Raw genomic sequence first — 27,806 nt, 5'->3', positions numbered from 1 at the left:
ATTCGGACTTAAAGAGTTGTGCTAAGTCCTCTGGGACGACATTTCCTTGCGACAGTTTGAGGGTGTCTGAAAGCCAAAGAAATGGGGCAGTTGCCCTTCATCCACAATGACACCAAACCCCGCAGCTATTTTTAGGCCCAAGTGTTTTACAGACAGTGTATTGGCAAAAGAGAACAACCAACCAGAAGACAGAATGTCAGGTTCTAGCAAACACCCCCCTCCCCGCAGCCTTCTCAGAAGTTGGTCTCTAAATGTCACCAGATGCAAACTGTCAAAACCTCACGGCTTGGAGCCAATGAAACATTGGGGTGTTTAAAGAACTAGGGTCGTGCGCCTTAGAGAGACAGGGGCTTGGGTTACTGCTGGAGTCTTTGGGCACACGTGGAAAATGGTGGCTTTTCCAAGACACTCTGCTGAAGGCCTGCCCTGGTTTCATCTCTGGCTGCCTTTTTGAAAAACGAAATTTGAGGCTATGCAGTTTGACCTGAAACAGCCCAGGGAAAATGAAATGTTCTCCATCTCAGCAGGCGGTTCTACAGGGGCAAGACCCCTCAAGGCCCAGCCCCGGTGCTGAAGGCACCCCACAAAGACAAGGCCACATCCTGCAGGGCCCAGCCAAAGGCTTCTGCAGGCGCCCAGGCAGAATGTGCTAGATCAGGGCTTCTGCAGCGTTTATGTACACACGAATCACTTGGGGATCTTGTGAATGCAGATTCTGACCCAGGAGGCCTGGGGGTCGGGGGCTGAGACCCATTTCTAGCCACTTTGAGTAGCACTTTGAATAACAGACCCCTGCCCCTTCTCCATCTCCATCCCTGTTTCAAATGGGGGACAGCCAACCGGCCAAGAACGCAAGGTCAAGGCCACCAGGCTAGACAGTGGAGGCTCTCCCCCACCCCATGGACCTTGCTTGGCACAGCTGGGGAGACCTGCGGCTCCCATCTGTGTGCAGCTCAAATCTCGTGGCTGGCCCTTCCTCAGGGGGAGGAGGGGCTGCAGCTGGGCTTCCTGCCGATCCACAGAGGACCCCATCGGGGCAGTGCCTGTGGGGTCCCAGAGCTGGGACACGGGGAGTCAGGGCCTGGTGGGGTTGGCTGAGAGGAGAGCTGGAGAAGTAGGGGGAGCTGGACCACATTCCAAGGTTCCTCTCAGCTTTCAAAACCCTCAGCGTGGTGTTCCAGAGCAGGCCCTCCTTCTAGCTGGTGGAGCTTCTATCTTGGGGGGTGAGCAGGGGGAAGAAAGGCAAGAGACGTAGAAAGAACAACATTTCTCGAGAGCAAGAGAGTGTGAGCGTGGCCTGGGCAAGGCAGCAGGTCCGAGAGGGGACCGCTCCCAGGCCCTCTGCAGGGCCCACCAGAGCCAGGCTCTGCCCCACGTGAGGGGCCTTCCTGTTTCTCCAGCCCATCCGTGTTCTTGGAAAGCAGATGTGGGATTCGGAAGAGAAACTGAGTCCCCTAATGCCTGGGTCCCCAGCCAAGTGCTCTCGGGGCTGCAGGGAGTGGGGAGGGGACACAGGGAGGGTGGCGAATGGCCCTTGGAGCTGCTGGCAAGAGCTCAGGAGCCGTTGTCAGGCAGGAGTGGCCCACGTGAGGCCAGGGCCTGGGGTGGGGGGAACACTGGCATTAGGGCTGAGGAAGATGCCAGGGGAGCAGCCCCACCCTCTGCGTCCACCTCTCTGTCCGGCCATCTGGAGCCTGGGGACCACCCACATCACGCACTGGGGTTCCTTCCCTCGAGGGCACACATCACTGTTTCATTTGTGTTAACACCACTGTGGGCAAACCTGCAGCAGGAGCTAAAGCTCTGTGGCCTCTTGCCTCCCTAGGCCTCTGTTTCCCCAGCTCCAAAAGGGAGATGAAGGCTTCCTGATGGTCTGTGGCCAAACAGGTTTGGAAACCTGTATGCTAATTGGCCCCTCCCAATACATGATGCACACAGACTGAGGTTCTGACAATCTTGCAGTAAAATAAACCTAGTTAATGGTGTTTAACCTGGGCTGTCCCATGCTGATTTGGCCAGGGACTCCTTTTCTTCAGGAACCCCACTCCCATCTTGGGGCCGACAGGAAGCTCTGCCCACGCTCTCCTGCGGTCAGCTTGTGGCGTGTGCCCTCAAAGCCAGCTGACAGCCCTGGAAGATGCCTGGACCCACACTGGCCAAGTTTTGCCCGATCTTGGGACCTCCAGCACCCTGCATGTCCTTCCCAGAGTGGCCTCTTCGATCTGCCCTGAAACCAGCCCAGCCTCCCCTCTAGGGTTGAATCAGTCTGGCTTGAATCTGGCTTCACCACTTCCCAGTCGTGGGCCCCACAACTCACCCACATTCCTATTCTGTAAAATGGGCCAATATCTGCCCCCCAGGGTTGCTGTGAGGACAGAAGTCCTCCTAGCTGTCCCCGTTCAAGACCAGTCATTAAGGACCAAGGGAGAGAGAAAGAAGCCAGGCACAAAGGCCCTCCCCATGTGGGAGTCCAGTTACGTGGATCATCCAGAACAGGCAGCTCAACAGAGAGCAGAGCAGGGGTGGCCGGGGCTGGGGGAGGGGTGACGGCTAAGTGGTGCCCTGAGTCTTTTGGAAATGTGCTAAAGTTGACTGTGGTGGTGGCTGCATGCCTCCGTGAATACACTCAAACCCACCGGATTGTACGTGTGAAATGGGGGAACTGCAGGGAGCGTGACTGTCACAACCACCGCAGAAGCGTGAGTGCTCTCTGAGTTTCCAGAAAGTCAAGGGGAAGGGTAAGCACGGCAGTGCCCCCGCCCACATCGGGCCCAGGAGGGGCAGCGGGCAGAGGAGACCGCTCACTGAATTAAACCGGGCACTGCCCCCACGGCGGCGCCAGGTGTGGGGACCCTGCCTCAGGCGCCGATGGGCTAGTGGCCGACACGCCCAACATAGGCAGGCGACGCAGCACCAGAAAATGACAACGGCCTGGACCAAAGACAAAGGAGACCGGAGCAAGGCAGTCTCAAGGGCCAGATGTCCTGTCACATGGGGGTGAGGGGCAGGGGGAGCGCCCACGTGTGGGCACGTCCCCAACTGAAGGCCTCAACACGGTGGCCCATGTGAGCTGGCAGTGGGCCTGTCACTGGGGTGGGAGTGGCCTGCGTGGCTGTCTGGGTCCGTCCTAACTCTCGGCTTGGCAGGCCCGGGTTCTTGGCATAAGCGTGAGTCCGGGGCCGCAGGTCCTGCAGCGGGGTCTCTGCAGGGCACCCGCAGCCCAGGGCCCGCTGGCCAGAGTCCAGTCCAACCACAAATAAGCCAACGACAAAGGACAGCGAGCCCTTGTCTCTCGGAGACACACACTGAAATACCTGGAGGCGATGATGTGATTTCTGAGATTTGCTTCCGGAGAGCCTGGGTGGGGACGGGCAGATGACCAAGACTGGCCCCATGTTGCTAATACATAGGGTTCTTTCTCTTCTTTACTTTTGCTTATATTTTCTATAATTAAGTGAAAAGAGAAAAACCAACAAGACAGGAGAGAGTAGATGCGGCTATAGGAAATTCGGCCCCTCCTCCCATCCCCAGGCACAAAGGACCAGGAGGGGACAAGCCCAGGGGCAGGGGTGCATTCCCGGTGCAGCCTCTGCTCCAGCTTTGGAGCCAGGCGCGTCCTGCCAGCGGAGAAGAGCAGACAAGCGCGCGCCTTCCTGTCTGCCTGTGAGCGGCCGGCAGGACCTCGTGGCTGCCCGAGCGTCCTCCAGAGTCCACAGACATGGACAAGAATGCCGGCCCTTCCGCCCCACTTTGGGGGAGTCAGACACTGGGGCCATCTCCCCCGTGCTTTCCCCCCACACTCACGAGGAGTCCTCTCTCTTGGTCATAAACTTTGGGACTGGAGGGCGGCGGGGGAAGGGGGGAGTGTCCGAATGGGAGTGCCGGCACCTGGGAGCCAGGGGAGGCAGTGCTGGGTCCTCAGCAGGCCGGGTCGGGGGCGGTGAGCCAGGCGTCCACTTGCGGGGTCGTGCCCCTCGCTGCCCTTCCCTCGTCCCACTGGCCCTGATGTGCAGCTGTAAAGGGCCCAGCCCTCCAACAGTTACCCCAGAGGACAGCAGCTTCCCACCCCTCAGCAGCCAACAGGCCATGTATGTTCCAGAACGCACGCGCCAAGGACTCTGAATGCCTCCCTCACTAGTTCAGTCAATGCGTGACCTGAGGAGGGGCAGAGGCTGAGGCTCAGGTACAAACCACAACAAAGCAGAGCGTCTGCTCAGTGAGGGAGAAGCTGGTGCCCAGCACTGGGCCTCACGGCTGCAGTGCTGAGTCTCCGACGTTTAATATTCTGCGGCCAGCTCATCAGCCAGGATCCGTCCTCAGACAGAGCTGATGCTGCTGGTGACGGATGTGAAGGCAGCTGGCCGGCTGGAGGGCAAGGCCGAGGCCCTTGTGAGGCCTGGGAGGAGGGAGCCAGCAGAGGGCTCGTGTCTCTGCTGGTCTCTGGGGATGGCGGCCTGGGCTGCCTGTTCCAGGCTCCGTGGAGCCCGGCCAGCCCTGGGAGCAGTGCTCAGTGCTGATGGCCTTCCTCACCTGCTTGCCCTGCAAGGTGCCCAGTCAGGGCAGGAGTTCATACACTGAGGCCCTGGCTGCCCCCCTCCCCTCGCCGGAGGAGACAGAACCAGAGGTGAGCAGGGCTGCATCTGCTCCCCATGGAAACAAGGTCCCTGCCCTGCTGACTGGCAGGCATTCAGCCTCCCCAGGGCTGCGAGCTCCGATAAACAGCCCTCCTAGCCAAGTGACTAAGAGGGGCCACCACTTCCCTGCTGGGCATGGAGCTGACAGAACGAGACAGATGGCTCCCCGCACACAACCCCACCCACGGCCCAGCTGCCGCCTCCTCACAGCCCGTCTCCCTCCATCCGGCGAAGTAAATAAATACATAAGTTGTTGGCTGTTGCTGTTTCTAATGGAGGGTTGGGGGTGAGGGGGGAGCACAAAGCTCCTCTGTGGGAAACTGCATTTTCCTCCAAGTGCCTGGAGCTGTCGGCGGGGAGGAGGGCTCCTGACAGCACGGTTGGGTGGGCTCCCCGCGGCTACGGAAAAGGAGAGGCGAAGGCAAAGGGGCCTGCGGGCAGTGGTGATCCCAGGTTTCCCAGGAGACACCTGCCTGGTGGGAGGGACAGTGGAGGGGTGGCAAGGAACACAGGGTCACAGGGACCTGGCTGTGTGGCCTCAGGGATGCGGCCTACCTTCCCAGGGCCAGGTTCTCCCACCAGGAGGTGACATGAAGTGTTTCCCGCAGTGCCAGTGCCGGCGGGCCCCGTGCATGGCAGTTACAGTGTGTGTGTGTGAGTGTATGCACGCACACTAGCGAACTACTCCCTTCGTCACACACGGCCTCAGGGACCAAGAGCGCTCCTGGCTGCTGATCCACAGCCACTGCCCTGGGAGGAGGACAGGCAGCCCTGGGGGTCATCTTAAGGCAGCTGGGACTTTGGAACCTCCCACTCAACCCTGGGGACCCAGTCCCTCTGTGCTCAGGGCGCCCCCTGGCTCCCGCCCGCGGGCGGCGGGGCCTCGGATGCGCCTTCCCCTCCCTCTTGCGCTTCTGCCAGTGCTGTCTTCTGGGCTCCCTTCCACTGCAGGGGAAGCCTGTGGCTTCCAGAGCCTAACAGTGCGAACCAAATGTTTTCCATTTTGCATTTTCTCTGCTTCGAGAACACATATTTGGAACTTGGCAGGGAGGGTAAGTGACTAAGTTCCACCCTCAGTAAAATCAAGAGCTTGTCCTTTTTGTAATTAATGAAAGTTTGGTGCGAGGAGCGTTTCCAGCGGTGATATAACAACTTCCTGAGAGCCTGAGGGACACGGACCTTCTTAATTAGGAAGCCACGTAGTGCAGCCTCTCCGGTCTTCATAGCAGGAGCCGAGAGGGATCCTGGAACCATCACACAGGCAATTAAGGCATCTTCTGATTACTAGGGCCACTCAGCATGGTGTGGTGAGGGGCCCTGTGCGTGGCCAGGCAAGGACGAGCTCGGTGTCCAGGACCCACCAGCCCCACAAGCAGCTGTGTCCCCCAAGTGCAGCTCAACCCACAGACCCCGACCTCGGTGGGGCTGGGGTAGGCAGCTGGGCAGCTGCTCCCCGTGGGCCCAGCTCCCAGTGGCTACAGGCCAGGGCTACCAAACTCCTGCAGGGTACCCGCACAGTCTCCCCACAGCAGCCTCCAGAGCTCGGGGCCAGAAGTGTCCAATAATGAGTCCCCCATGCAGAGTCATAAACATCCGTGCCAGGGGCTCCCCTCTCCCCGCAGCACCAGCTCAGCCCCCAGGATAACTGCCCTGGTGTGCGGTCATGAAATTACCCTGCATTAGGGCTGATAGGAGGCTGCGGAAGGGGCAGGGAGCTGGGGCGCAGCCTGGGGAAATACAGTGAAGGGTGGCAGTCCCTGATAGGAAAGAGGAGTCAGGACCCGGTCCTCTCCCGGGGCCTTGGTAGCCCCTCCCCCGGGCCCCGCTCGCAGCACTGGCTCCTGTACCCAGAATGCTGACATAGCGTCCCCACCCAACAACAGTTCCCAGGACCCTGACTGCCTTTTGCTGAACCCTTCCCATGGCTGGGCCCAGGCCAGGGGCTCCATTCTCCTGGCGAGCCTCTGGCCCTGCGTGTACCTGCTGTGTCAGAGCCCCTCCTGCCCTCTGGCGGCGGCCAGCACATGCCTGGGACACAGGAGGGACTCGGGAAGCATTTGCTGAATGACTGAATGGCAAACCAATGAAGGTCAAAGCAAGAAAGCTTAACTCTGCATTGATGTGGTCTCTGTGTTAAAGATTCGATACCGATGGACACACTACACGTTCAGGCATCATCTGTCTTCGACCGACTCCAGAGGGCTCAGACCACTGAGGGGCTCGCCAGGGTCCTGCAGCGGCAACAGAGGCATGACCAGGCTGTCCAGCACTGCTGGGGGTGGATCACCCCCCGGGTGAAGCAGCTCCTCTCCTGTTGGCAGTGCCGCACACTGTGCTTGAACCTGTGCACGCGCCAGGGTGTGGGGAGGCCCTCTGCAGCCTTCCTACCACTGGGGGGGGGTCCGGGGGCTGCTGCTTCCTTGCAACCTGGAGCACAGGGTTCAGAAGTGTCCCTGGCCTTGGAGAGCCTTTGCCAGGGGGCTCCACTCCACCTCACAGAGAAAGCGCGAGGCTGCCGAGAAGCCGTGGTTCTTACGTGCTGGGTTGGTCCTGTGTTCCGCCCCAGGACACGCCAGGCACGACTCACCCTGAGGGAAAATCTTCTTGGGTCCTGTGGCCCTGACCCCCGTCTGGACCCAACAACTTTCACAGGTCTCTCCCCAGCCTGAATTCACCTTCCAAGGTGGCCACGGGGTCTGGGATGTCCCAGCTCCGGCTGGGCCCTCTGCCCATGGGCCTTTCCTGCAGCCGTGTTCCCGGCATTGTGTGGGGTCAGGCCTAACAGTGCCGAGAGCCTGCCTCAGGTTTTCACATCCTATAGAAATCAAAACAGCTTGGGGTCACCTGGATTTGGAGACACAGTGCCCAAGCACCAAGAAGCTGGTACTCCATGCACAGAACCTGCGGGCATTTTAAGGAGGAAAAGTGAGTCCTGTGCGTTGGGCCCCTTTTGGAGAGCTGGCTGTTGAACGTGGACTGAGTGTTCTCCAGAGCACTGCCGTTTCAGCCAAGAGGCCAGCCCAGGGCCGTCAGGGACAGTGGGTCACCAAAAGACAAGTGCTCACCGGACAGGTTAAGTTGGTCAGAGGACGAGTCTGGGCTCACGGCAGAGTGGAGGGGAGAGCCGGGCTCGTGGGAGGCCACACCCTCTCGTCCACGCCCCCTGTGGGACCCACAGCCCTGGTTCCCGGGCAGATGGGACCCACAGACCACTAGAAGTTCCCAAACACCACCCATTCAGGGGAAAGGAACAACTTCAAGGTTCTGGCATTTTTCTATTATGACTCCCTACTAAGCATCCAAAGCCAAAGGAGAGAGCAGAACACTGGGTCCCGAAGCTTCCTGAATGTTCTAGTCCCTGACGCACTCCTGTGGACTGGCAGCAGGAAGAGGGAGCAGGAGGGCACAGCTTCCCTCAGTGATGTGTCTCCCAGGCGCTCCAGGAACGTACGTATCAGTCCCACCAGTCCCCAGTACACCTACGTTTCTTAAATTAGGGAGCAACTGCAAATCATTCCAGCACATGAGTGTCTGGGACAGAGGCGTCTCCCCAAGTCATGGGGCTGCCTGGGGCCCCAGCCCACAAGCTCCACATGGGGACCCTCTTCCCTTTATCCCGGGGGTGGGAAGTATGCCACGTTGGGCTGTGAAGAGCAGGCTTGGCCATGATCGGGGGAGGTGGTCCTGCTGATGCTTCGTCTCAAGGAACCAACCCTTGGGAGGACCCACAGTCCCTCATCTCCAGGCTTGAGTCCCAGGGAGCGAGGAGCTGACCGCTGCTGGAAGCCTGGCCCGTGTGCTTCCTCTTCAGTGCAAAGGAGCTAGGAGCCCTCGGGTTGGATCACAGAGACAGCCCAGAGAGAGACCGCAGAGAACAACTGTGGGGAAACTGAGACTCAGAGACAGGAAGGCGCTGGCCACGGCCAAGGGGCTCCATCTGCTCTAGATCCTCAGACCAGAGTCGGCATCTGACTTTGGACGAGCCACTTCCCATCTCCGTCACAGTGGCCTGTCTGTGGGTGCAGACAATCCGTCCTGACACCCAGTGAACGCTCAGCTACCCCGGGGCCAGACTGTTGTCCCTGCGGGCACCCAGGACACTCACTCCGCTGGCCCCTCCCAGGAGACAGGGAATGGCCTCAGCGGGCACCCGGGCCTCGGGAGTGCGTGCTCAGGAGACTGGCCCCCGAGGGTGCCCTGAATTCCAGGTGTGGTGATGTTCCCAGTGGAAGCATTTTATAGCCAATGAAGTGCAGAAGCACGCATTTTACTTGGTGGAACCCCACGGGCCACGAGAGAGCCTCGATCTAAAGGAGAGGGAAGGATGGCTGCCTCCCCGATTTCCTCACTGCCTCCTGCGTTAGTCCCAGCTTATCATTTCGGTCTGACGATGGAGGCCCTGGGGTAGAGGCCCCTGTCCCCTGAGTGCCAGCTGTCCCTGGTAAACCAGGAGGTGAGGGGCTACAAGCAGCGGCCAAGACCCCCGTGTCACAGGCTCACTCCACGATGTGGGCTTTCTGGGAGCCATGGAAACCCGCTTTGCAAAGACTGTTCCACTCAGCTTCCTGGGAAAAACATTCTTTTCCCACATGACCCCCAGGAGCAGCTGAGTGGAAGTGCTCTCTCCAAACCCACATCGACCAAGTGCCTGGGATGGTTCCAGGCTTTTCCCTTGTTGAGGGCAACATGACCTCCCCCCACCTTCCTCTCACCAAACGCCGGCCACTCTGGCCTCATGTGGGTCTTCCAGGCCCTCGGCAACTGCAGCACCCACGTCTGAACCAGGAAAGGAGGCCGACGTTGCGCCCAGGACTGGCTTGCTCCCACTTCAACACAGAGCCCGTCTGGGTCTCAAGAGTCTGGAGGATGAATGGGCCTCCCACACCTGGGCTGGGAAAAGCCACCCCAGGAGGTACTGGGGCCAAACTGGAGCCGGGTCCTAGGGAGCCAGCTTGATGGTCTCCATGTCCTTGTGCACGAGGACCTCTCCAGCTCTGGTCAGTGGTGTGGGCCTGTCCCCCAGCCCCGAGGTCAGAGCGCACAGTCTCAGAGAGGCCTTTAGAGGTGGGCAGGCCGGCCGGCCGGGCCTGGGCCTGCAGATTCCACGCCCCGCCCTTGCCTCCTCTAATAATTAGCCTGGAAAGTGCCGGCAGCTGCCGGACGCGGTGCAGCAGGCCTTCCCCAGCATAAAATATTCATCAAGAAAAACTCCAAACAGCCACGCTGCCTTCGGTGTCAGCCAGGCCCTGAGGATGGGAGCTAAAAATAGACTAGAGGATGAAGTGCTGACAGTGGGGTTGGGCAGGGCTGAGCCCCCACGGCGGGCCACGCACCCAGGCCTCTCGGAGCACACGCGGGCAGAGAGGCAGACGACACTGCCTGTTGGTGTTTCCTCTGTGAGCGTCGCGGGGGCCAGGCTGAGCTGAAAACCCTCTCTGGGGAGTCGACCCCTCTCCCCGCCGAGGCTGTTTTCATCCGCATCGGTGGCCCCCAGGTCACCTCAGTGAAGTGTCAAAGACCATCTTAAATTAGCAAGAAATAGCCTGGATTGACGTGAAGCCAGCCGGCAGAAGATGTGGCCATCACCAACCACTGGCCCTTCAAATCTGGGAATTCAGTCACCATCCCCTTCATTCCAGCAGGTGACTCTCCACCACCCCTGCCAGCTCCTTCTATACCAATACCCCCAGCCCTAGGGCCGAGGTTTCTGGAAAGGGCACCAGTAGCCTCCCGGGTACACAGAGCGGCCCGGCCCCCAGACTGCCTCCCAGCTCTCAGACGGTCTCGGGCTCCCCCACGAAGGGCTCCTTGACCACAGGCTGCTCTCTGTGGGAGCCTGGACCCTGGAGCGCCAGGCCCTCCTCCCCGTGCCCACAGACTGCGGACCCTCCAGCAGGGCTGCAGCATGGGGCTCCCCAGAGGGCTGAGTCCTGGGGTGTATGCAGGGTGGAGGGGGCCTTCTATCAAGCCAAGGCTGTACCGCACACCTTGCCGAACACCCTGTCCACTTGCATTTGCTCTGTAGGAGCCTTTCCAAAGTAAAGATGGTCCCAACTCCTCAGCCATCCTGGGCCTTATGAGCATCTGGGGAGTCCTGCAGGCCCCAACCTCCCTCAGCCACCCGGACAGTCCTGGGTCTCGGGGCCAGGCTGGCCCTCTAGCTGCTGGGTGGTCTCGGGGGTGTCACTGCCCCTCCTCTCCTGGAACAAGTGGCCAACTCGGCCCCCAGCCCTCTGAGTTCCTGGTTCCTCTCCTCTCTCTCCCACCAACTTGGCCCGACTTGACTGCGGCCCTCTCTGGAAGGAATCTATTTCAGCTGCAACTGCTCTCAGCACGTGCTGACCTCCCGCCTCCTGCTTTTTCCTTCACGGCATTTGCCACCATCTAACATCCTCTGTTGTCCCTATTGGTTCTCAGTCTCTCTCCTTCTAGCAGGGCGGGGGCTCTAGCGAGGAGGACTCTGGGCAAGAACAGTGAGCAGCAGCAGGCGATAATGGAGCCATTGATATAAACGAGCTTGTGGAATCTTCACCCACCCTCTGGGTCACATACTAGAACCGGCACCATTGTACAGATGAGGAAACTGAGGCGCACAGGAAATATGTGCCCGAGGTCACACAACTAGTACAGTCAGGGCATCGACTAGAACCAGGCAGTGACACCTGTTCCCTGGTGTGAGCCTGTCCCCAGGCAAGGGGAGGGCGGCATGGGGTCTTCATGCCTTTATCCCTCCAGCTGTCCGGCAGGGTAGAGAGATGTGGCTGGAGCAGCGGGCAAGCGTGTAAATCACTCACAACATTTTCTGCATCAGGAATTCTGGGGTCACACCCTGGGTTCAGGGACAAACACTAAACAGACGTGCATGCTCGCTGGGCAATCTCAGATGGTGCCGAGTGCCAAAAGCCAGCATGGCAATAGGAAAGAGCCACTGGGTGGTAAGGCTTTGTCTAGAGAGGCAAGGGAAGGCCATCAAAGAGGAAACATCTGGGCAACAGTGGAAGGAGCTGGCTCATCGACAATCTGAGGGAAGGTGTCCAGGCAGAGGAACGGCAAGTGCAAAGGCCCTAAGGCAGGACTGAGTTTGGGATTTGAGGAACAGAGGCGGCCTGCTTGGCTGGACCCTGTGCCATCGAGGAGCTGCTAAGCAGTTTAGGCAGGAGAGGGAGAATCCTGTTCTAACAAACCTGCCTGGACGCAGGGCAGCATCAGAGCAAGGGCAGCAGGAAGGGAGGCGGGCGTGCAGCGCAGGGCTGAGCAGGAGAGAGGAGCCAGCCAGGTTCCTAGACTCAACAGGAGAGGAAACACACCAGGAGGAGTGGGATTTTTGCAGGGGTTGGGGAGTGGCTGGAGACTACAAGTTTAATTCAGAATAAATTGTGTTTGAAATGCCTGCTAAGACCCTGTGGAGAGAAGCAGAGGGGGCAGTTGATGTGGGAGTAAACAGATGAGGCACCGGGCCTGGGCCCAGCCCCCCAGGAAGGGAAGGATACAGGTCAGGGTCCATCAGAGCCTCATGCTCAGAGGACCCCAGCGTGGCTGTGTGGACACTGTAGAGGGAGCACAGGCTTCACCGAGGCTCAGCGAGTTGTGCCAAAGCCAGGGAGAGGCCAGTGAGATAAAGAGGGAGACTGTCCTTGGATCTGGCCACCCTGCTAGAGGCTGGAGGCCAGGGAGGGCGGGAGGCAGGGAGGAGAGAGGTCAAGGATTCGTGCGTGTGTGGTGGGAATTCAGTGTCCAGGATGGAGATGCTGGGAGCAGTCACGCTGACCGGTGTCCCCGAGGGACACTGGCCATATGGAGAGAGATGGGACAAGGGTCTGGGAGAAAACGAGGGCAAGCCTGCATCTGGGGCCAAGATGGGCAGGAAGGGTTCTGCGAAGAAGCAGTCCAAGACCCAGAGACACATGGTTGTGAAGGTCAAGGTCAGAGAAGGTCAGGTCCGTCTGCAGAGATCAGGGGCACGGACATGCATCGCTGAGGGGGTGGAAGCCATCCTGCTGAGGCGCCTGGCAGCGGGGCGAGGGGGGCCTGCAGGACGAGCGTCCCGGTCCTCATGCTCAGGTGCGGCAGGCCCAGGGGGGCTCTGTCAGGAGTGTTGTCGGAGGGGAGGGGGCCCTGCCTGGGGCTGGGGTGAGAGATGGGGGCAGGAGCAAGGGGGAGGTGGGCCCCAGGGAGGCGGCACTGGGCCCAGGAACTCTCACGACAGACCCGAGGCTGGGGGCTGTGGGGCTGGAGACATCGGGAGGGAGAGGCCGAGGCTGATGGGACCCCCACACCAACAGGCCTGGTCACCAGGTGGCAGGGCCAGGGTTCGTACGGCGGCAAGGGGCGGCGGTGACAGGCACGTCGGAAATGCGGTGCCTGCCTGAGGATGGCACCCACCCTGGCTCTTCCTTACTTCCTTCACAAGGTGGCACCCCCATCCTCCAAGGCCAGGTTCCCCAACCCTCCTCTGTGCAGCCCCTGCCAATGTCCAGAGGAGGATCATGACCTGCCACCTGACTCACTGGAGCCCCGGGGTAGGACCCAACGCAGCAAAGAGCGAGTGGGAAGGTGTGTGGAGGGTGGGGGAGGGACAGGGAGGACCCTCAGGGCAGCTGAGGCTCCCCTGGGCTTTGCCGCCACGGCAGCCTTGGCAAGGCGGGACGGCTCCCGCACCAGAGCCAGGCGCCGCCCCCATGGGACTGAGGCCCCAGAAAGGAGGCGCCTCTGCAGCTACCAAGAAGGGACTGGTGACGGGCAGGCCAGGGTCGGCCAGGCAGGCGGCCATCCTCGGGCACAGGAATAAGCAAGCGGGAGCCCTGTGCCTGGGCTGTGCGAGGAAGTGAGACCTTACACGCAACCTGTTTCCTTGGTACAGAGGCTTTCAGTACATGCGCTTCTCCGGGAGGCGCAGATCTGCGTGGGGAGCAGACGCTGTGGGGGCAGCTGGGGCCCCGCGAGGCACTTCTGGCAGCAGGGTTCAGACTGGCAGGAGCCCGAGTCACTTGCCAGCCGCTTACACAAAAGTGCCAGGCGCTTGGGACCCTCACCGCCCAGGCTTCTCTGCCCCTCACGCCCTCACCCTGACTATAGCCCAGGGTTCTGGTTTCTTCCTGGTCCCAGAAGAGCTGCCCCCAGTGACAGATGCAGGGTCTGGCTCAAGAGGTAAACCAGGAGCAGCCTGAACGGAGGCTGTCTCCAACCCGGCAACAGAAAGTCTGTGCAAACCCGGGCTGCCCTGGACCAGCTGCGTGACCTTCCCCAAATGCCTCAGCCTGGCTGGTCCGAGGGGGTCCTCGCCTGTGTAACAGAGTAGCGAGCAGGGGAGCCCGGCCCCCAGGGCTGGGATGAGGTTAGCTGAGAGAAGCAGGCAGAGGACTCAGAGACGCTGGGCATGAGGACACCTGCCAGGCGGGGCAGTGACCCTGACTGGTACTGCTGGGGAGTTTGTGAGGCTCACCAGCCTCGAGGGGAATCTGGACCCATCATTCATTCGTTCATTCAATACAGAATTACGAGTGCCTCACCCCAGCCCCCACCCCGCCCCCTTTCCATGCCCGGCCTTGACCCCTGCTGTCTCGGGCGCCCTGGCCCTCAGACTCCTGCATGGCTGGCACTTGCCAAGTTGTTGGGATTCCAGCTCCTGGAACCTCCCAACACGACTCCCTGCCCCACTGGCCTTCCTGGGGGCTCCTGCCCACTCCCTGGCACCACTTCACACCCTGCCCCAGGTGGAAGGCCTCGGGCACAGCGCACTCCCCCTGCTCCTCCGAGCGCCCACACCGCCTGTCTCTCCTCCCCAACTTGGCTTCATGCTCAAGGGCAGGCCCGGCACACAGTAGGATTCACACATTTTCCAGAGCGCACCCACTAAGTGCCAGGACTGTTCCAGGCCCCAGTGACCCATTAGGAGCACATGTTCCACACTCTGTGAAGCTCAGCCCAGTGGGGGAGGGGCAGGTGGCAACTGACCAGCGCCCCTCAGTTGGGGGAATGGTGTTTTACAGAAGGGAGGGGTGAGGCCAGACTGTGACCAGGACACTCTGTGTGGGAGGTCAAGGAGACTCCTCCAAGGAGATGACATTGGGCTCACACGGGGGTGAGGGGGCTTAGCCCCACGGGTAGCCAGGAGCCTGTGCGGGGGCAGCAGGTGGCTCCAGGCAGGGCAGGGAGCAGGCTGCGGTGGGCAGAGGTGGGCTGGGGTGGGGCACACGCAGCCTCAAGGCATGAGCCTTAGGTACGGATTTTATTCTAAATGCACCAGGACCCGAAGTTTCAGCAGGGAAGTGACAAGATCTTAAGAGCTGAGAACGAGATCACCCCGGTGCTGTGAAGAGTGGAGTGTGTGTGAGTGTGAGAGGGAGGGAGGGACCGGGGAGGAGGCTGTGGTGGCCCTAGGTGCCATCAGCGACCTGGGCTGGGAGAGAGGTGGTGCTGCCAGGACCGGGCAGGGGTGGGCATGAGGGGGCAGGAGCCCAGGAAGTTTCTGGGATTGTGGCCTTGAGCATGGGGGGCCTGCGGGTGTCAAGAGCTGAGATGTGGGCTGGGGCGGGGGGCGGGGCAGGAGGGAGGGAAAGCATCACAGGTCAGCGAAGCCAACCTTCTGCTCACCCAGTGAAGACAACGCTAGTGAGCCTGCCCGCCGGCAGCCCCAGCAGCAGCCTCTGGAGTTGCAGGGCCCGGGACCACGGCTGAGCAAAGCTTGCTGGTGGCTGTGACCCTCCTGGACCCGTGCCTGGGCCAGAGACTCCCAGCTCTGCTCACGATGGCAGCTGCCCGCCTGCACACCCAGGGCAGAGCCCAGCCCCGGGGGGCTGGGGCGGAGAAAGGCCACGAGGCCCAGACTCCCAGCCCCGAGGTACCGGGGTCTGGCTTGGTTCCCATCATGCAGGACACTTCGGCGAAGGGCTCCTAGAGAGCTCGCCCCTGGGAGGGTCCCCACCCCTACTCTAGCATTTGTACCCGGTGTCCAGAATGGACTCATGTAACTTGGCTTCTCCTGGGAGCCCAGCGAGCACCAAGGGGCCAGCCCAGCAGGGGAGGGTGGCTGCTCCCAGGGACGCACGGGCCACTCACCACGAGCTGGGGCACAGGCAGAGACCTGCCCTCCTGGCTCAGGGACACGTAGGTGAAGAAGGCACTGGCGGCCCGGTAGCGCTTCTGGGAGTTGTCCACCACGGGGTCGGCATCCACTAAGACCTCGATCTCCATGGACTTATTGCTCGTGAAGGTCATGCGCCCAGAGATGGTGATGACATAGCCTGCAGAGCACAGACAGCGGGTCAGGGAGCCTCCGGCCCAGGGCGGCCAGGCTGGCGGGGAGGGGCGCAGACATCAGCGGTAGAGGGACACTGAAAGACACCTGGTTAGACAGCACAGACCTTTCTGCTAACTGCTGGGACATCAAAACAACAACACATCGCGCTACCTAACTAGTAGCCCCCGACGGTTTACCTTTCCAGTGAGCAGGGTTTCCTTCGTCATTTACATAAACATTTGGAGCTGAAGGGATCTTGGCAGCCGCCATCAAGACCCACCCACCCCTCAAGCGTGGGTCTCTACCCCCAGGAGTGGCAGCGTCTGTGGACGGATGCCTCCAGTCACTCCTGCTCTGGGGGCCAGCCCCCTCTGCAGGCTCAGGACAAATCTGCCACTGCACTGTGCACGCGGTGGCCTTCCTGGTGCCCCTGGAGCCACGAGGCTGCCCCGCCACGTTCTCTGTGCTCTGAGCACCACTGAAGAACCCTCCTTCACCGGCCCCCGCCCCACCCCAGCCCCCTGGCTCCGGTGTTCCCGATGCTGGGCTGACGGCATCACACACAGGGTCAGGCCCAACTGCCGCGCTGACCGCGGTCGGAAGTCCCCCCGGAGCCTGCACTTCAGCCCTCGTCCCCCTGCCCTTCCGTCCAGGTAGGACCGCATCTGTCCTGCCAGGGTCCCCTCCTCCCTGTCAGTCTTGCCCACCAGACCAGCCTCTCCTCTGAGCTGCGGACACCTGCCTTCCCACGACATGCCCTGTCCTTGGTCAGAGCCGCCAGGTGCTCCCCACCTTCCCACACCAGCACTTTCTTCCCTGTAGGTTGACAGGGGTTCCCACGACACTCCTATACTTAGGACCCCAGCCCGACCTCTCTGCACACCCCTGGGGTCCTAAGTATATATGCCGGTGGCTGCACCTTGGGAGTGTCTCCTCTGGAGGAGGAGGAGGTCACAGTTGCTAGGTGCTCCCCACCTTCCCAGTCATGCCCCCCACACCGTCCTCGGCACCCTCTTCCCTGGACTTAATCTCGTGGAGCTCAGTTTCTCTCCTGTAAGCAGACAGGGTTGCCTCACAGGGTAACTACGGGGCTGGCGTGAAATGAGCCAATTGCCGAGGCCCCAGCCTGGGGGCGGGGGGCACTAGGTACCATCATTACCATCACCCATGGTGTGAATTTGGACCCTGAGGCAGCACTAATCCTTGGGGGCTTCCCTCGGGGGTCAGAACAGCCCCCCGCCACCAGCACTCGGGCTCAAGGAGATTCCTGCCCAAGTCCTACGCAGGACACTGGGAAATGCTCCCCAGAACCAGGGCTGGCTGCAGGGAGCTTTTAACACCCAGGAACCCCAACGGAGACAGGCCCCACAAGGCATGTGTGGAGACCCAGTGAGACAGACACATCAAGGCAGCATGGGACTGTTAGGGGTGAGCGTGTGGGCAGGCTGGAAGCGGCAGCGGTTACTCGTGTTATAAAGTGCCAGGACACTCCGTGCCACGTTCACTCCGTACTTACAGGGGGCTCTCCGGGTCAGACGCAGCCACTTCTGGGGGGAAGAAAGGCCACGGGGTCAGCAACATGCAAAGTGCCTGGTCCCACCCTGGGAAGGGCCCTCACGTGGCCCCTATGGGCCGTTTCCAGTGAGAGAGTGGGAAGGGAAGGTGGTCGTCCCTGAGGGTCTCCGGCGCCCCTGCCTGTCCCGATCAGGCCGCCCCCAGTGCCAGCCAGTGTCCCCTCACCCACAACCAGGCAGAGATACTGGGGTCACAGGCCGAGAAGCAGGACAAGCCCCTCCCTCAAGAGGGAGGAAACCCCAAGAACTCCCCAGCCAGGGGCAGGGATGCGGGAGCAGTGAATTTGGGGCCTTTCATTGCCCACCGTTTGTTTTGAAGAACAAACAGAAACACATCCTTGCCTTGTCCCCCACATAAGTCCCCTACCAACCACCAAAGCAAACGCATGGTGATCGCGTCTCATTTTGGGTAGGGTAGAAATCCGAAGAAAATTCTAATTAAAAATGATTTCAGGGGGAGGTGGTAGCCTGTGTGCCTAGCAAGCACAAGGTCTTGGGTTCAGTCCTCAGTACCTCCAGGAAAAATAAGTAAATACAAACCTAGTTACCTGCCCCACCAAACAAAAGCAAGAAACGACTGTGGCGAGCATTCGACACAGAAGAAAACGCTGCCCCAAGTGGCACTCAGGGTACAAGCCACAATGATTGCTTCCTAAAAGTTGGGAAAACTTCTGTTACAGTCAAAGCGCCAGTCTCTTCACCCTTCAGGGACGGCAACATTGTTATCCTCACAAGCCACAGGCTTTAGCTACCACTGGCTGGCCAGCCACAGGGAGGTGCCTGAAAGCTGAAAACCGGACCCGGTAACGGAGGGGCTGGGACCTAATTTGAAACTGACAAGGAGAGACCCCAGTGCTGCTGAGGCCCCTCCCGGGCTCAGGACCTCCCCTCCCCCGGCCCTTGGCTCGGGAAGTCCACCCCTCGCGACCCTGGGGTCTGTGGTCAGTCGCCGAGGGAGGGGTGGTCAGGGGAGCCTCAGGGCAGCCCCAGCCATGTCCACTGTCTGTCAGCTCCAGGATGTCAGCAAGGCTCGCCCCTATTCCCTCCTCCCCTCCCGCCAGCCACTGGACCCGAGGGCCCGGAGCGGCCGGTCCACAGTGGTGGGGGGTTACCAGCAATGGGTCTCAGCTTTATGGGAGCAAACACATCCACTCCACAGACCGCCATGCTGCCTCTTGCTCCCAGTGCCATGCCTGGTCCACCCTCTGCACGGCAGCTCAGGTGCCCCCGTGGCTCTTTCTAGAACAGGGCTCCCTCCTCTCCTTCAGTGCGTCCAGCTCCAGGTACCTGTGGGCCTGTTAGCTTGTCTGTTTGATGATGCTCGTCCCCCTCCCAGTCTGGCAGTTCTATCACCCCTGAACCAGTGGGGATGTGGCCCATGTGTGGACAGCAGGCCACGGCCAACTCCAGCTGGATGGGGGCCCTCCAGCAGATGCTTGGCCTCAACTCGCACCGTGGGCACCCTCGGCCCGAGTGGCCCCGCGAGGCCCCGAAGCCACGCTCCTTCCACCCTCCCCCGGGCACGGGGGCAGGGTCATGGGAAGGGCCGCTCACCTCCTGTGTGCTGGGCCAGCCTCACCCTCGGCCTGGGACACCGTGGGGGCCCGTCTGAGTAGGGGGACAACTCCGACTCGGGTCTAACTTGGTTCCAGCTCACTTTGTCTCAGAAACTGCCAGAGCAAGCATGACCTGCCATGCGCGCAGGGCCATTCTGTGGGGGGCAGTGGAGAGGCGCTCAGCCTGGCTGAGCAGCCCAAGCGCTGAGACACTGCCTGGGGCCTTTTCCACTAGGTCACACATCCAAATCCACCCGGAGCATGGCTAGTTTATTTAAAAGTGGTGTGATCTGCCCATGTCCCGCTGGGCACCATGTGCTGCCTCGGACAGGGGCGGGGTGTTGGGGCCACTCCGGGCCCAGGAAAGGAGAACAGGAGTGGACCGCTCAGTTCTCCTCCGAGCCTCTGAAGCAGGCACAGGTGAAAAACCCTGACACAGACAGTCCCCACAAGCATCTCCACGGGAGGCAGGCTCTCAGGGCCTGAAGCAACCCCCGGGAGCCTGCAGTTCCCTCAGGTGACCGTGCCCTGATGAGGAGCCCTGGGTTCCATGGGCTTTGGGGTCCCACAGGCCTGGGTTTGAACGTGGCTCAGCCACCGGGCAGGGAGTAAGCCAGGAACCTGCTGTGCCTTGGTTTCTTCATCTGCAAATGGGCGCAGGAGTGACCATCCCTTGGGGAGGTCACTTCCACACACTGATCATGTCGTGTGGACAGAAGCCCAGGACGGTCATTACTGGTGGGGTCTGAGCGCCCTTCTGTAACAGCGTTCTGGGGAAGGGCATCCCAAACCCGAGGGGACGGTGTGTCCACAGACCCTCTGCAGTGTCTTGAGGGGGTGAAAAGGTAATAATAAGATGTGACATTTGAAACAAATCACTCCCTTCGTTTTCCTTTCTCTGCAGCAGGCACGTTTACACAGGGCAGGAAGCCGCTTCTGATGCTGACTAAAGGAATAAAGCAGGCGACTGTCGGCAAGGATGTCCCATCTCTTCAGCTGGCGAAGAACACGGTAACAAACCTGCCCTTCCTCCCTGGGGCCTGGGACGTTAGCAGTTGTGCAGGAGCTGACACTGAGACGTGACTGCATCTGTGGCCAGCCTGCCCAGGAAGCCCCCTGTGTTACATGTGAGGGTGCAGCGAGCCCCGCCTCTCAGCACACACCCTTCATGGCTGAAATTCAAAGTTGTTTTCTGACCTCCTGGGCTAAGTTTTCATGCTACAAAGCTGCAGGCATGGCTTCCTGACGGACACCCTACCGAGTGACAGGTGAGGTCACAGCCGGGCCTGGCATTTGGTTGGTAGCGTACACAGGAGTGCTCTCCTGAGTAAGGAGGTACCCCAGGGGCAGAATTTCCTGCCTGACGTCTGCAGAAGCTGGTCAACCCAAAGGCCTGGCTTCCTCTCCACTCCAGCTGCTCTTCTAATGAAATATGCTCAACTGAGGAATCCGAGAGTCACTCCATCTGCTAAGACACCAAAGGTGGGTATTCTAATGGCCCCCAAGATGCCCACACCCTAATCCAGGGAACCTGCGAGTATCTCACTTCACATGGAAAAGGGACTCTGCACATGGGATTAAGTTGAAGACCTAGAGATGGGCAGATGGCCCCAGGTTATCCGGGCGGCTCCGTGCCATCTCAAGTGTCCTTATAAGGAGGCCGGAGGCTTTTTGATGATGGCCACTCTGACAGGTGAGGTGGTGTCTCATTGTGATTTTGATCTGCATTTCCCTGGTATGAGTGATGCTGAGCAACTTTCCCTGTTCCTGTTGGCCAACTGCATTTCCTGTTTTGGAAGAATGTCTGCTCAGTTCTTCTGCTCATGTTTTAAATGGGTTGGCTGATTGGTTGTTTGCTTTTCAATTGAAGTACAGCTGATTGAAATTGTTGTGTTAGTTTCTGGCGCACAGCATGGACGAACTCGGAGGGCATTATGCTGAGTGAAGTAAGTTAGAGAAAGACAAATACTGTAAGATATCACTTACAAGTGGAATCTAAGAAAAAAATACAACAAACTAGTGAATATAACAGAAGAGAAACAGACTCAGATATAGAGACGGAATGAGTGATTACCAGTAGGGAGAGGGACAGGGAAGGGGCAAGATGAGGGGGGAGGATTAAGAGCTACAAACTATAAGGTATAAAATAAGCCACAAGGATGTACTGTACAACGTGGGGAATACAGCCAATATTTTATAATAACTATAAATGGAGAATAACCTGTAAAAATTTGTGAATCACTATATTGTATACCTATAACATATAATATTGTACACCAACTATACTTGTATTAAAAAAATGATATTGTAAAATAAATACATAAATAAATTTTAAAAAGTAAATGCCTAGAAACAAAAATTTAAAAAAAGGAGGCAAGAGGTCAGGGTAAGAAGGAGATGGGGTGACAGAAGCACAGGTTGCAGGAAGGGGCCACAAATCAAGAAACACACGCAGCTTCTAGAAGCTGGAAAAGGCAAGGAAACAGATTCTCCCTAGAGCTTCCAGGAAGCACAGCCTGCGGACCTCTTTCAGATGCTGGCCTCCAGAACGGTAAGGGAATGAGTTTTGTTATTTTAAGCCACTAGTTTGTGATGATTCGTTACAGCATCGATCAGAAACTTATACAGACAGCATGTGTCCCTGGCGACACACTGTAACATCTGGGCTTTTCCCCACTGTCGCATCAGACTTAGGGCTGGGGGCACCCCTCCCAGGGGGAGGCTGCTCATGGGTGGTGGGAGGGAGGGAACACCCCGGGCTGTGTGTCTGAGAGATGGGATACGGCCAGGGTGACGTTCAGGCATTTCCCCAACAAGACGGTGTGGGCACTGCCTGCGAAGGCCGGGTGCTGGCCGTGGACAGCTGCTGCGTGGTGGCCACGGACCCAGGGAGCCCACCTGCTCGGTCACCTTCATGTGCCCAGGACCACCTGCTGGCACCTTTTCCATAAAAATAACATTACTTCAAAAACAGTCCTTATGCTGATTAAGGTTCACATTCAACGCAGGAAGAAGTTGACTCTGCGCCCAACAAGAGAAGGGCAACCCCTTGGCCCACGTCCTGCGCTTTCCTGCCATCACCAAACATCCACGCCCCTGCTCCTCGTTCTGCCATCTGGAGGAAAAGCCTCTGGTCCCTCTTGGTGCCCAGTGCCGGGGAGCACGGGGCCCCTCGATTTTGCTCAGTGGCGCTGGTCTCAGGTTGGGTCCCAGGGCTGCTGCCCATCTGGCTGTGCGACTGCCCTTCTCAGAATAGGGGCCCCTCCTTTCTGGACCCCTCAGAGCCCCTCCGCTGGGCTGGCTCTCACCAGGGAAGGACCCACACCCACGTGGGCAGTAGGAAGGGAAAAGGGCAGCTTGGGGCACAGAAGAGACTGTACCCACCCAAGGTTTTGCAGGAGAGGAAGTGAGGAGAGAAATTATCTGCAGTGAGTTGTCAGGCCCCACCCCCCACCTTCCTGCAAAGGTAAGTCCATTATCCTGGTGGGCCTAAATCCTCCCACAACAGTCCTTATGAGTCACAGAGGGAGAAGAGAGAGGGGCGGAGGCCCTGTGAAGGGAGATGAAGGAGGTACTGGAGGGAGGCAGCCTCAAACCAAGGAAAGCCCAGGGCCACCAGAAATGGGGGTGAGGAAGGACCCTTCTCCGGAGCCCCTGGAGGGAGCGATCTCGGACGCCCGGCCTCCAGAACGCGGGAGGATACGCGCTGCTGCGTTAAGCCCCTGAGCAGGTGGGGCTTTGCTCCCATCGGGAGTCCCGGGTGCAGCCAGGCCGCCTCACCCAAGGGGTGGCTGCGGGTTGGGTCCTCTCGGCCCCCTCACGTGGGAGCGGAACCGCGAGGCCAGAGGCGGCGGCGCTGGGCTGGGGACCGCGGCAACAACCAGGCCGCGCCCTGGACAGTCCCGCGGGCTCGCAGCCATCTCAGCACATCCGCATCAGGAAATCAAAGCGGAAAAACCGGGAATGTCAATCCCATTCCGTCACCAAGTGCCTGACACACTCCCCTTGCTCACTGCCAAGAATCGAGAGCTGGCGGGGTCACCCAGGCTCAGCCGGCCGCACCCTGCATGTCCCCAGAACAGGGGCCGTGGGAAGCAGTAGTGCCTGCAGGGCCCCCACCCCGTCCCCTGGCATCGAGGACGACACGGGACAACCCCATTTCTGAGGTGGCGCAGCCAGGGTGGCAGTGACCGGGGCGAGGAGAGGGGAGCAGGAGCCAGCTACTTCACACGGGGACATTCCTCGGGAAAACAACAAATAAGGTGTGACAGTGTCTAACGGCCCCGAGGACATGGCACAGAAATAGGCCAGACTCCGTAACTGTTATTTTAGTGTGGCCCGTTCTTTATACACAGAACAAGATGTGACCTGAGCTCTCTGCCAACCAGAGCTCCCCAGGCCAGGAGCCCAGCTCTGGGGTCCTGGGCAGCACAGGGTCAAGGCCGAGGCTGAGACGCCACCGAGGGGCCAGCCTGCCGCCCACCTCTCACTCTCACTCCATCCACAGTGGACTGTCCTGCCAGAAATTACGGCTTGTGAAAACGAAGCTCCCTTTCTCTGTGTTTTGGAATAAGAGGACCCTCTTAGAAAAGAAAATTATCCTCTGTGTCCACGATGCACCCCCAGTTTCCATGCCGCTCAGTCTGCCCTGGAGAAAGCGCTCTACTCTGACCAGGGCTCACGGTCTTCCCTCAAAACTAATAGTTCCTACTAATCAGGAACTGACCATGCGCCTCCTCTCCTTCTCCCTTGGGAGGACACACGAGGGACTGAGGATGAAGAGCCGGGGCCCCTTTAGCGGCTCCTCCTTCCTAACCAAGGCCAACCCTCATCCCCAGGGCCCCCCTTGGCCGCAGAGCACCTTTGCTGGCGAGGCTGGCGCTGGGGGTGCTGGCTGCTTGTCTAGGGAAGTCTGTGTCTTTTCTTAGTTGGCAATTCTTGAAGGGCACTTGGGAGACACTGGACAGAGCAAGTTGCATGGAATGTAAGTGCATTTGCCACTGTGGGTTTTGAAGTCGTGTTTGACAACGAAGCTGTGATCACAGTAATTTGCCCAGAGAGCAGCTCCAGAAAGAGAGAACCTGGCACAGCAGGGCCCTTCCCTTCCCAGACGCTCGCCCTGCCGCCACTCACAGCCCAAGGCCCGCGGAGGACGGCCCACGGAGGACGGGCCAAGACAGACAAGACATACTTGTGGGCAAATTCTAAAACGGCACTGTGGTCTGCGTCCATGGCAAACGCCTACTGGGTGAGAAGGGATTCTGCAAAGCAGACAAGAATAGTGCTGCAGACCACCCTTCCCTTCCCCTAAAAGCACCCCCCATGCAATGTGGGTGAGACTGACTTGCTCTCAATATGCTATCAAGGGGAGGCACCCCTCCGCCCCCCAATTTCAGGATGCCCTTCCCAGTTCTCGGGAGAGAGCACGCGGCCGGGCTGGGCTTCGGCTGGACCAGGCCGGGGCCTCAGAGGGTCTGATGGCTTGGTGGTGCTCTAGAGACCCACAGCAAAGTGTCAGCCTGCCTTCCTCTTCCCGTGTCCCCTCCCATGCCTGGGGGCTGACCTGACCCATAGCTTTTCCCAACGACTGCCTTCCTGGCGAGGCTTCTTCAGAACCAGCACAGGCCCTCTCGGCCGGGACCCCCGACCCCACAGTGAAGCACTGCTTCCCAGGGGCGCACGGCCTCATCTCAGGAGATACAACACAGACAGGAGTCACGTGCGGGAGGGGAGGCCACAGCATCCTCAGACGAGCACTCGTGTGACTGAGCAGGGGAACCGTTTCTGGGCGAGGCTGGGACCGGAAAGCCCCCAGCACCACTGCTGCCCTGGGAGCGCAGGCAGGCCGGCCGCAGAGAGAGCCCGGGGTGTCTGCTCTGACCCCACTGCTGCATACGTCACGGGGGACCTACTCCCCCGGGGAGGTGATATGCAGGGTTCCGAGCGTGGGGCGAGTTAAGAGGATGAGTTTACACTGCTCTTTGGTGGGATAAAGGCCCCAATCACATCTAAGTCATAGATTCTACCAGACTGAGAAATCGGCAAACCGTAACTCCACAGGTGCATCACCTAAAGCAGAGTTCAGCGCTTGTCTGGCAAATGGGCAGAGACTATGCAGGGTGAGCCAAAAGCAAACTGCAAAGGGCCCAAGCAGCCAAGCAGCCCCTCTCGGCTGGCGGGGGTCCGTTACCTTTTCTGATCTTGTCGTGAAAGTTAATGGCATCCACAGAAGCTGTGACTATGTTGGTCTTGCAGTGACGGGCAGCCACGATCCCGGCCACCTCATCCATGAGCTTCATGGTGACACCTGCACAGAGGAAGGCACATGGCAGGTTAGACACTGGGAAGTGGGGCCAACTGTGTGGCCTGGAAATAAGTCATCAGAAACAATGTCCCCAGTCCCCAGCAGCAGGCCGTGGCTGGCGCTGGGGCAGGTGCAGGATGGGGGCAGGTCGAAGCTCAGGCTGGACACCTGGCTTCCTCGGGGGACAATAACCATGGCTGAGGCTCTAGGCCACCAACAAAGCGACAACCCTTTCCCCAACTTCTGCAGGTATCCTATCCTGCCAGGAACATTTTGCTACCCCATCCGCTGGGATGCCCGAAAAGAAAGCCGGATGACAAGTGCTGGTGAGAATGTGGAGAAATCAGAACCCTCTACACAGCTGGTGGGAGGGAAATGGTGCAGCTGCTTTGGAAACAGTTTGCAGTTTCTCAAGAGGCTAAACAGAGTAGCTGCATGACCCAGCAATTCCACTCGCAGGTGTACACCCAAGAGAAAGAAAAACCCACATTCACACAAAAATGTGCACACACATCTCACGATAGCCCCAAAGTGGAAACAACCCTGCACACCCACTGCCGAAAGGACAAAGGAAAGGGGGTACATCCACCAATACATCGGAACGTTATTCGGAGGAACGAAGTTCTGACACAGCTACACCATGGACGAGCCCTGAAGACACTGCTGAGTGAGAGTCAGACACAAAGGACCACGTACTGCAGGATCCTGGATACATGAAATATCCAGAACAGGCAAGCCCACGGGGACAGGGAGCAGGTGAGTGGCTGCCCAGGGGTAGGGGATCTGGGAGAAACGGGGAATGACTGCTAATGGGGATATGAGGTTTCCCTTTGGGGTGATGAAAATGTTCTGAATTCTGACTGTGGCGATGGTTGTGTAACTCTGTGAAGACACTGGAAGTCACTGACTTGGAAGGGGTGAGTTGTACGGTATGTGAGTTACATCTCAACAACGCTGTTATATAAGGAAACAAACAAAACTAGAAAAGTGGCCTCACTGGAAGGGCACTGCAGGGCCAGGGTGTCCGAACCTCTGGCTGAAGCCCTCTTCTTCGGCTCGAGCTCCCTGACTCAATGAGACCAGGACAGCACACCCGCTGCTGCCCCGCCCCCCACCCCAATTCCTGCCCCGCCAGCACAACATGGCACTACACTTCTTACTTCATTTTTAAAAACTTAAACCATATCTTTTATTAGGTCCAACTATATGAAACTGCCAATATTCAACCACTTTGGACCTATAGTGATATTGACCCACCTAGTTACCATCAGAAATCTTAGAAAGTTATGTATGTTCACCCCAGGACACAGACGATTTCTAAAAATCCAGAGAGAGGCAGAAAGTCGACTCCACCCACTCATAAAAGCAGGCTCCAGGGAGTCACGCTGACGTTAGGGCTTGTAGACTCAAAAGCCGGCAGGGCCAGGCAGTGGTGTCGGACAGTGAGGACGGCTGGCGGGGGCCCGTCCGCAGGACGGAGGCTGCTCGGCCCCTCCTACTTGCCCCGCCCACCCACCCAGGAACTGGGGCCCAGCACCACCAGACCAGCGACATTTCAAGAGACGCCTGGAACCTACACGTTCATGAGGAATCTGCCAATTTTTAAACATCGATGATTAATTCAAACTTTCTTTACTGTGTAGGGGAGACAAAACACACTATAACTAAAAACACAACAGAAGCCCCTTCTGTACCAGCCCAGAGAACTCCTTCAGGCACTAAGAGGAGTGTGGGAGACGGGCAGGCCCCTGTCTGGATGGGGGCACCTCGGGGTTTGGTACACTCTTCTCTCTACTTCTGTGTATATTTGAGCATTTCCGTAATAAAAAGGATGATTTTTTAAAATTGGGGTTCTTGATTTTAAAATTATGCTTTTATTACCATGACTTTTCTTACCAAGGAATCTGCTGAATGATGGCAATAAAGCCGGTGACGAGGAGGCAGAGGCGTGTGAGTTAGCTGGTACCTGCCACCTTGAAAGACACTGCATCATTCTGCTCAGTCCACGCAGGAAGGTATTAGCATCCCCATTTTTCAAATTAACAATGACGCTCAAAGTCACATAAGGTCCAGTTCCAAAGAGAGAGTGCAAATGAGGTGCTGGGGAACAGCTCTTTGGCAGAAAACAGAACCACAGGTGCCAGGTGATGTCCCTGGGTGCTGGGGCTCCGGGAGCCTGGCCAGGTAGGGAGCCTCCGGCTTCAAGTGGCTTGGCGCCCAAGATCTGAGACAAGGAGTCACACCTGACTTTGCAAGGAGTCTCTGTTGGGTCATTTAAGTCGTACTGGAGCTGGACGCGGGCAGCCCTGCCTAAGCCCAGCGTAAGTCCCTCCTGGCCTTTCTGTCCGAAGCGAGGAGCCTCAATGAAGGTGGGACAGGTGCAGGTTGGCAGCCAAGTCCCTCGCCCTGGCCCCTCCAAGGAGGTCAGAACACAAAGCAGCATCCGGGTCATCCAGGTGGAGGGATGTCCTGGCCTCTGAATTAATCACACCCCAACCG

General features: G+C 58.9%; 1 protein-coding gene across 6 annotated transcripts in view; it reads right to left on the bottom strand.

Annotated features, from left to right (window-relative positions):
• ACOT7 (acyl-CoA thioesterase 7) overlaps positions 1–27,806 on the bottom strand; it is a 94,465-nt gene that overhangs the window by 1,181 nt on the left and 65,478 nt on the right. For all 6 annotated transcript variants that reach the window (XM_072975516.1, XM_072975517.1, XM_072975520.1 and 3 more), the window contains exons 7-8: positions 25,194–25,310; positions 15,693–15,877 (exon numbers count right to left, since the gene is read on the bottom strand). In XM_072975516.1, the coding sequence (XP_072831617.1) occupies positions 15,693–15,877; positions 25,194–25,310 (302 nt within the window). The remainder of the gene's footprint in view (positions 1–15,692; positions 15,878–25,193; positions 25,311–27,806) is intronic.

The sequence above is a fragment of the Vicugna pacos genome, chromosome 13 (assembly GCF_048564905.1).
Source record: "Vicugna pacos chromosome 13, VicPac4, whole genome shotgun sequence".
In the NCBI taxonomy this organism is placed as follows: Eukaryota; Metazoa; Chordata; class Mammalia; order Artiodactyla; family Camelidae; genus Vicugna; species Vicugna pacos.
This window is presented reverse-complemented; position numbering and strand designations above follow the sequence as displayed.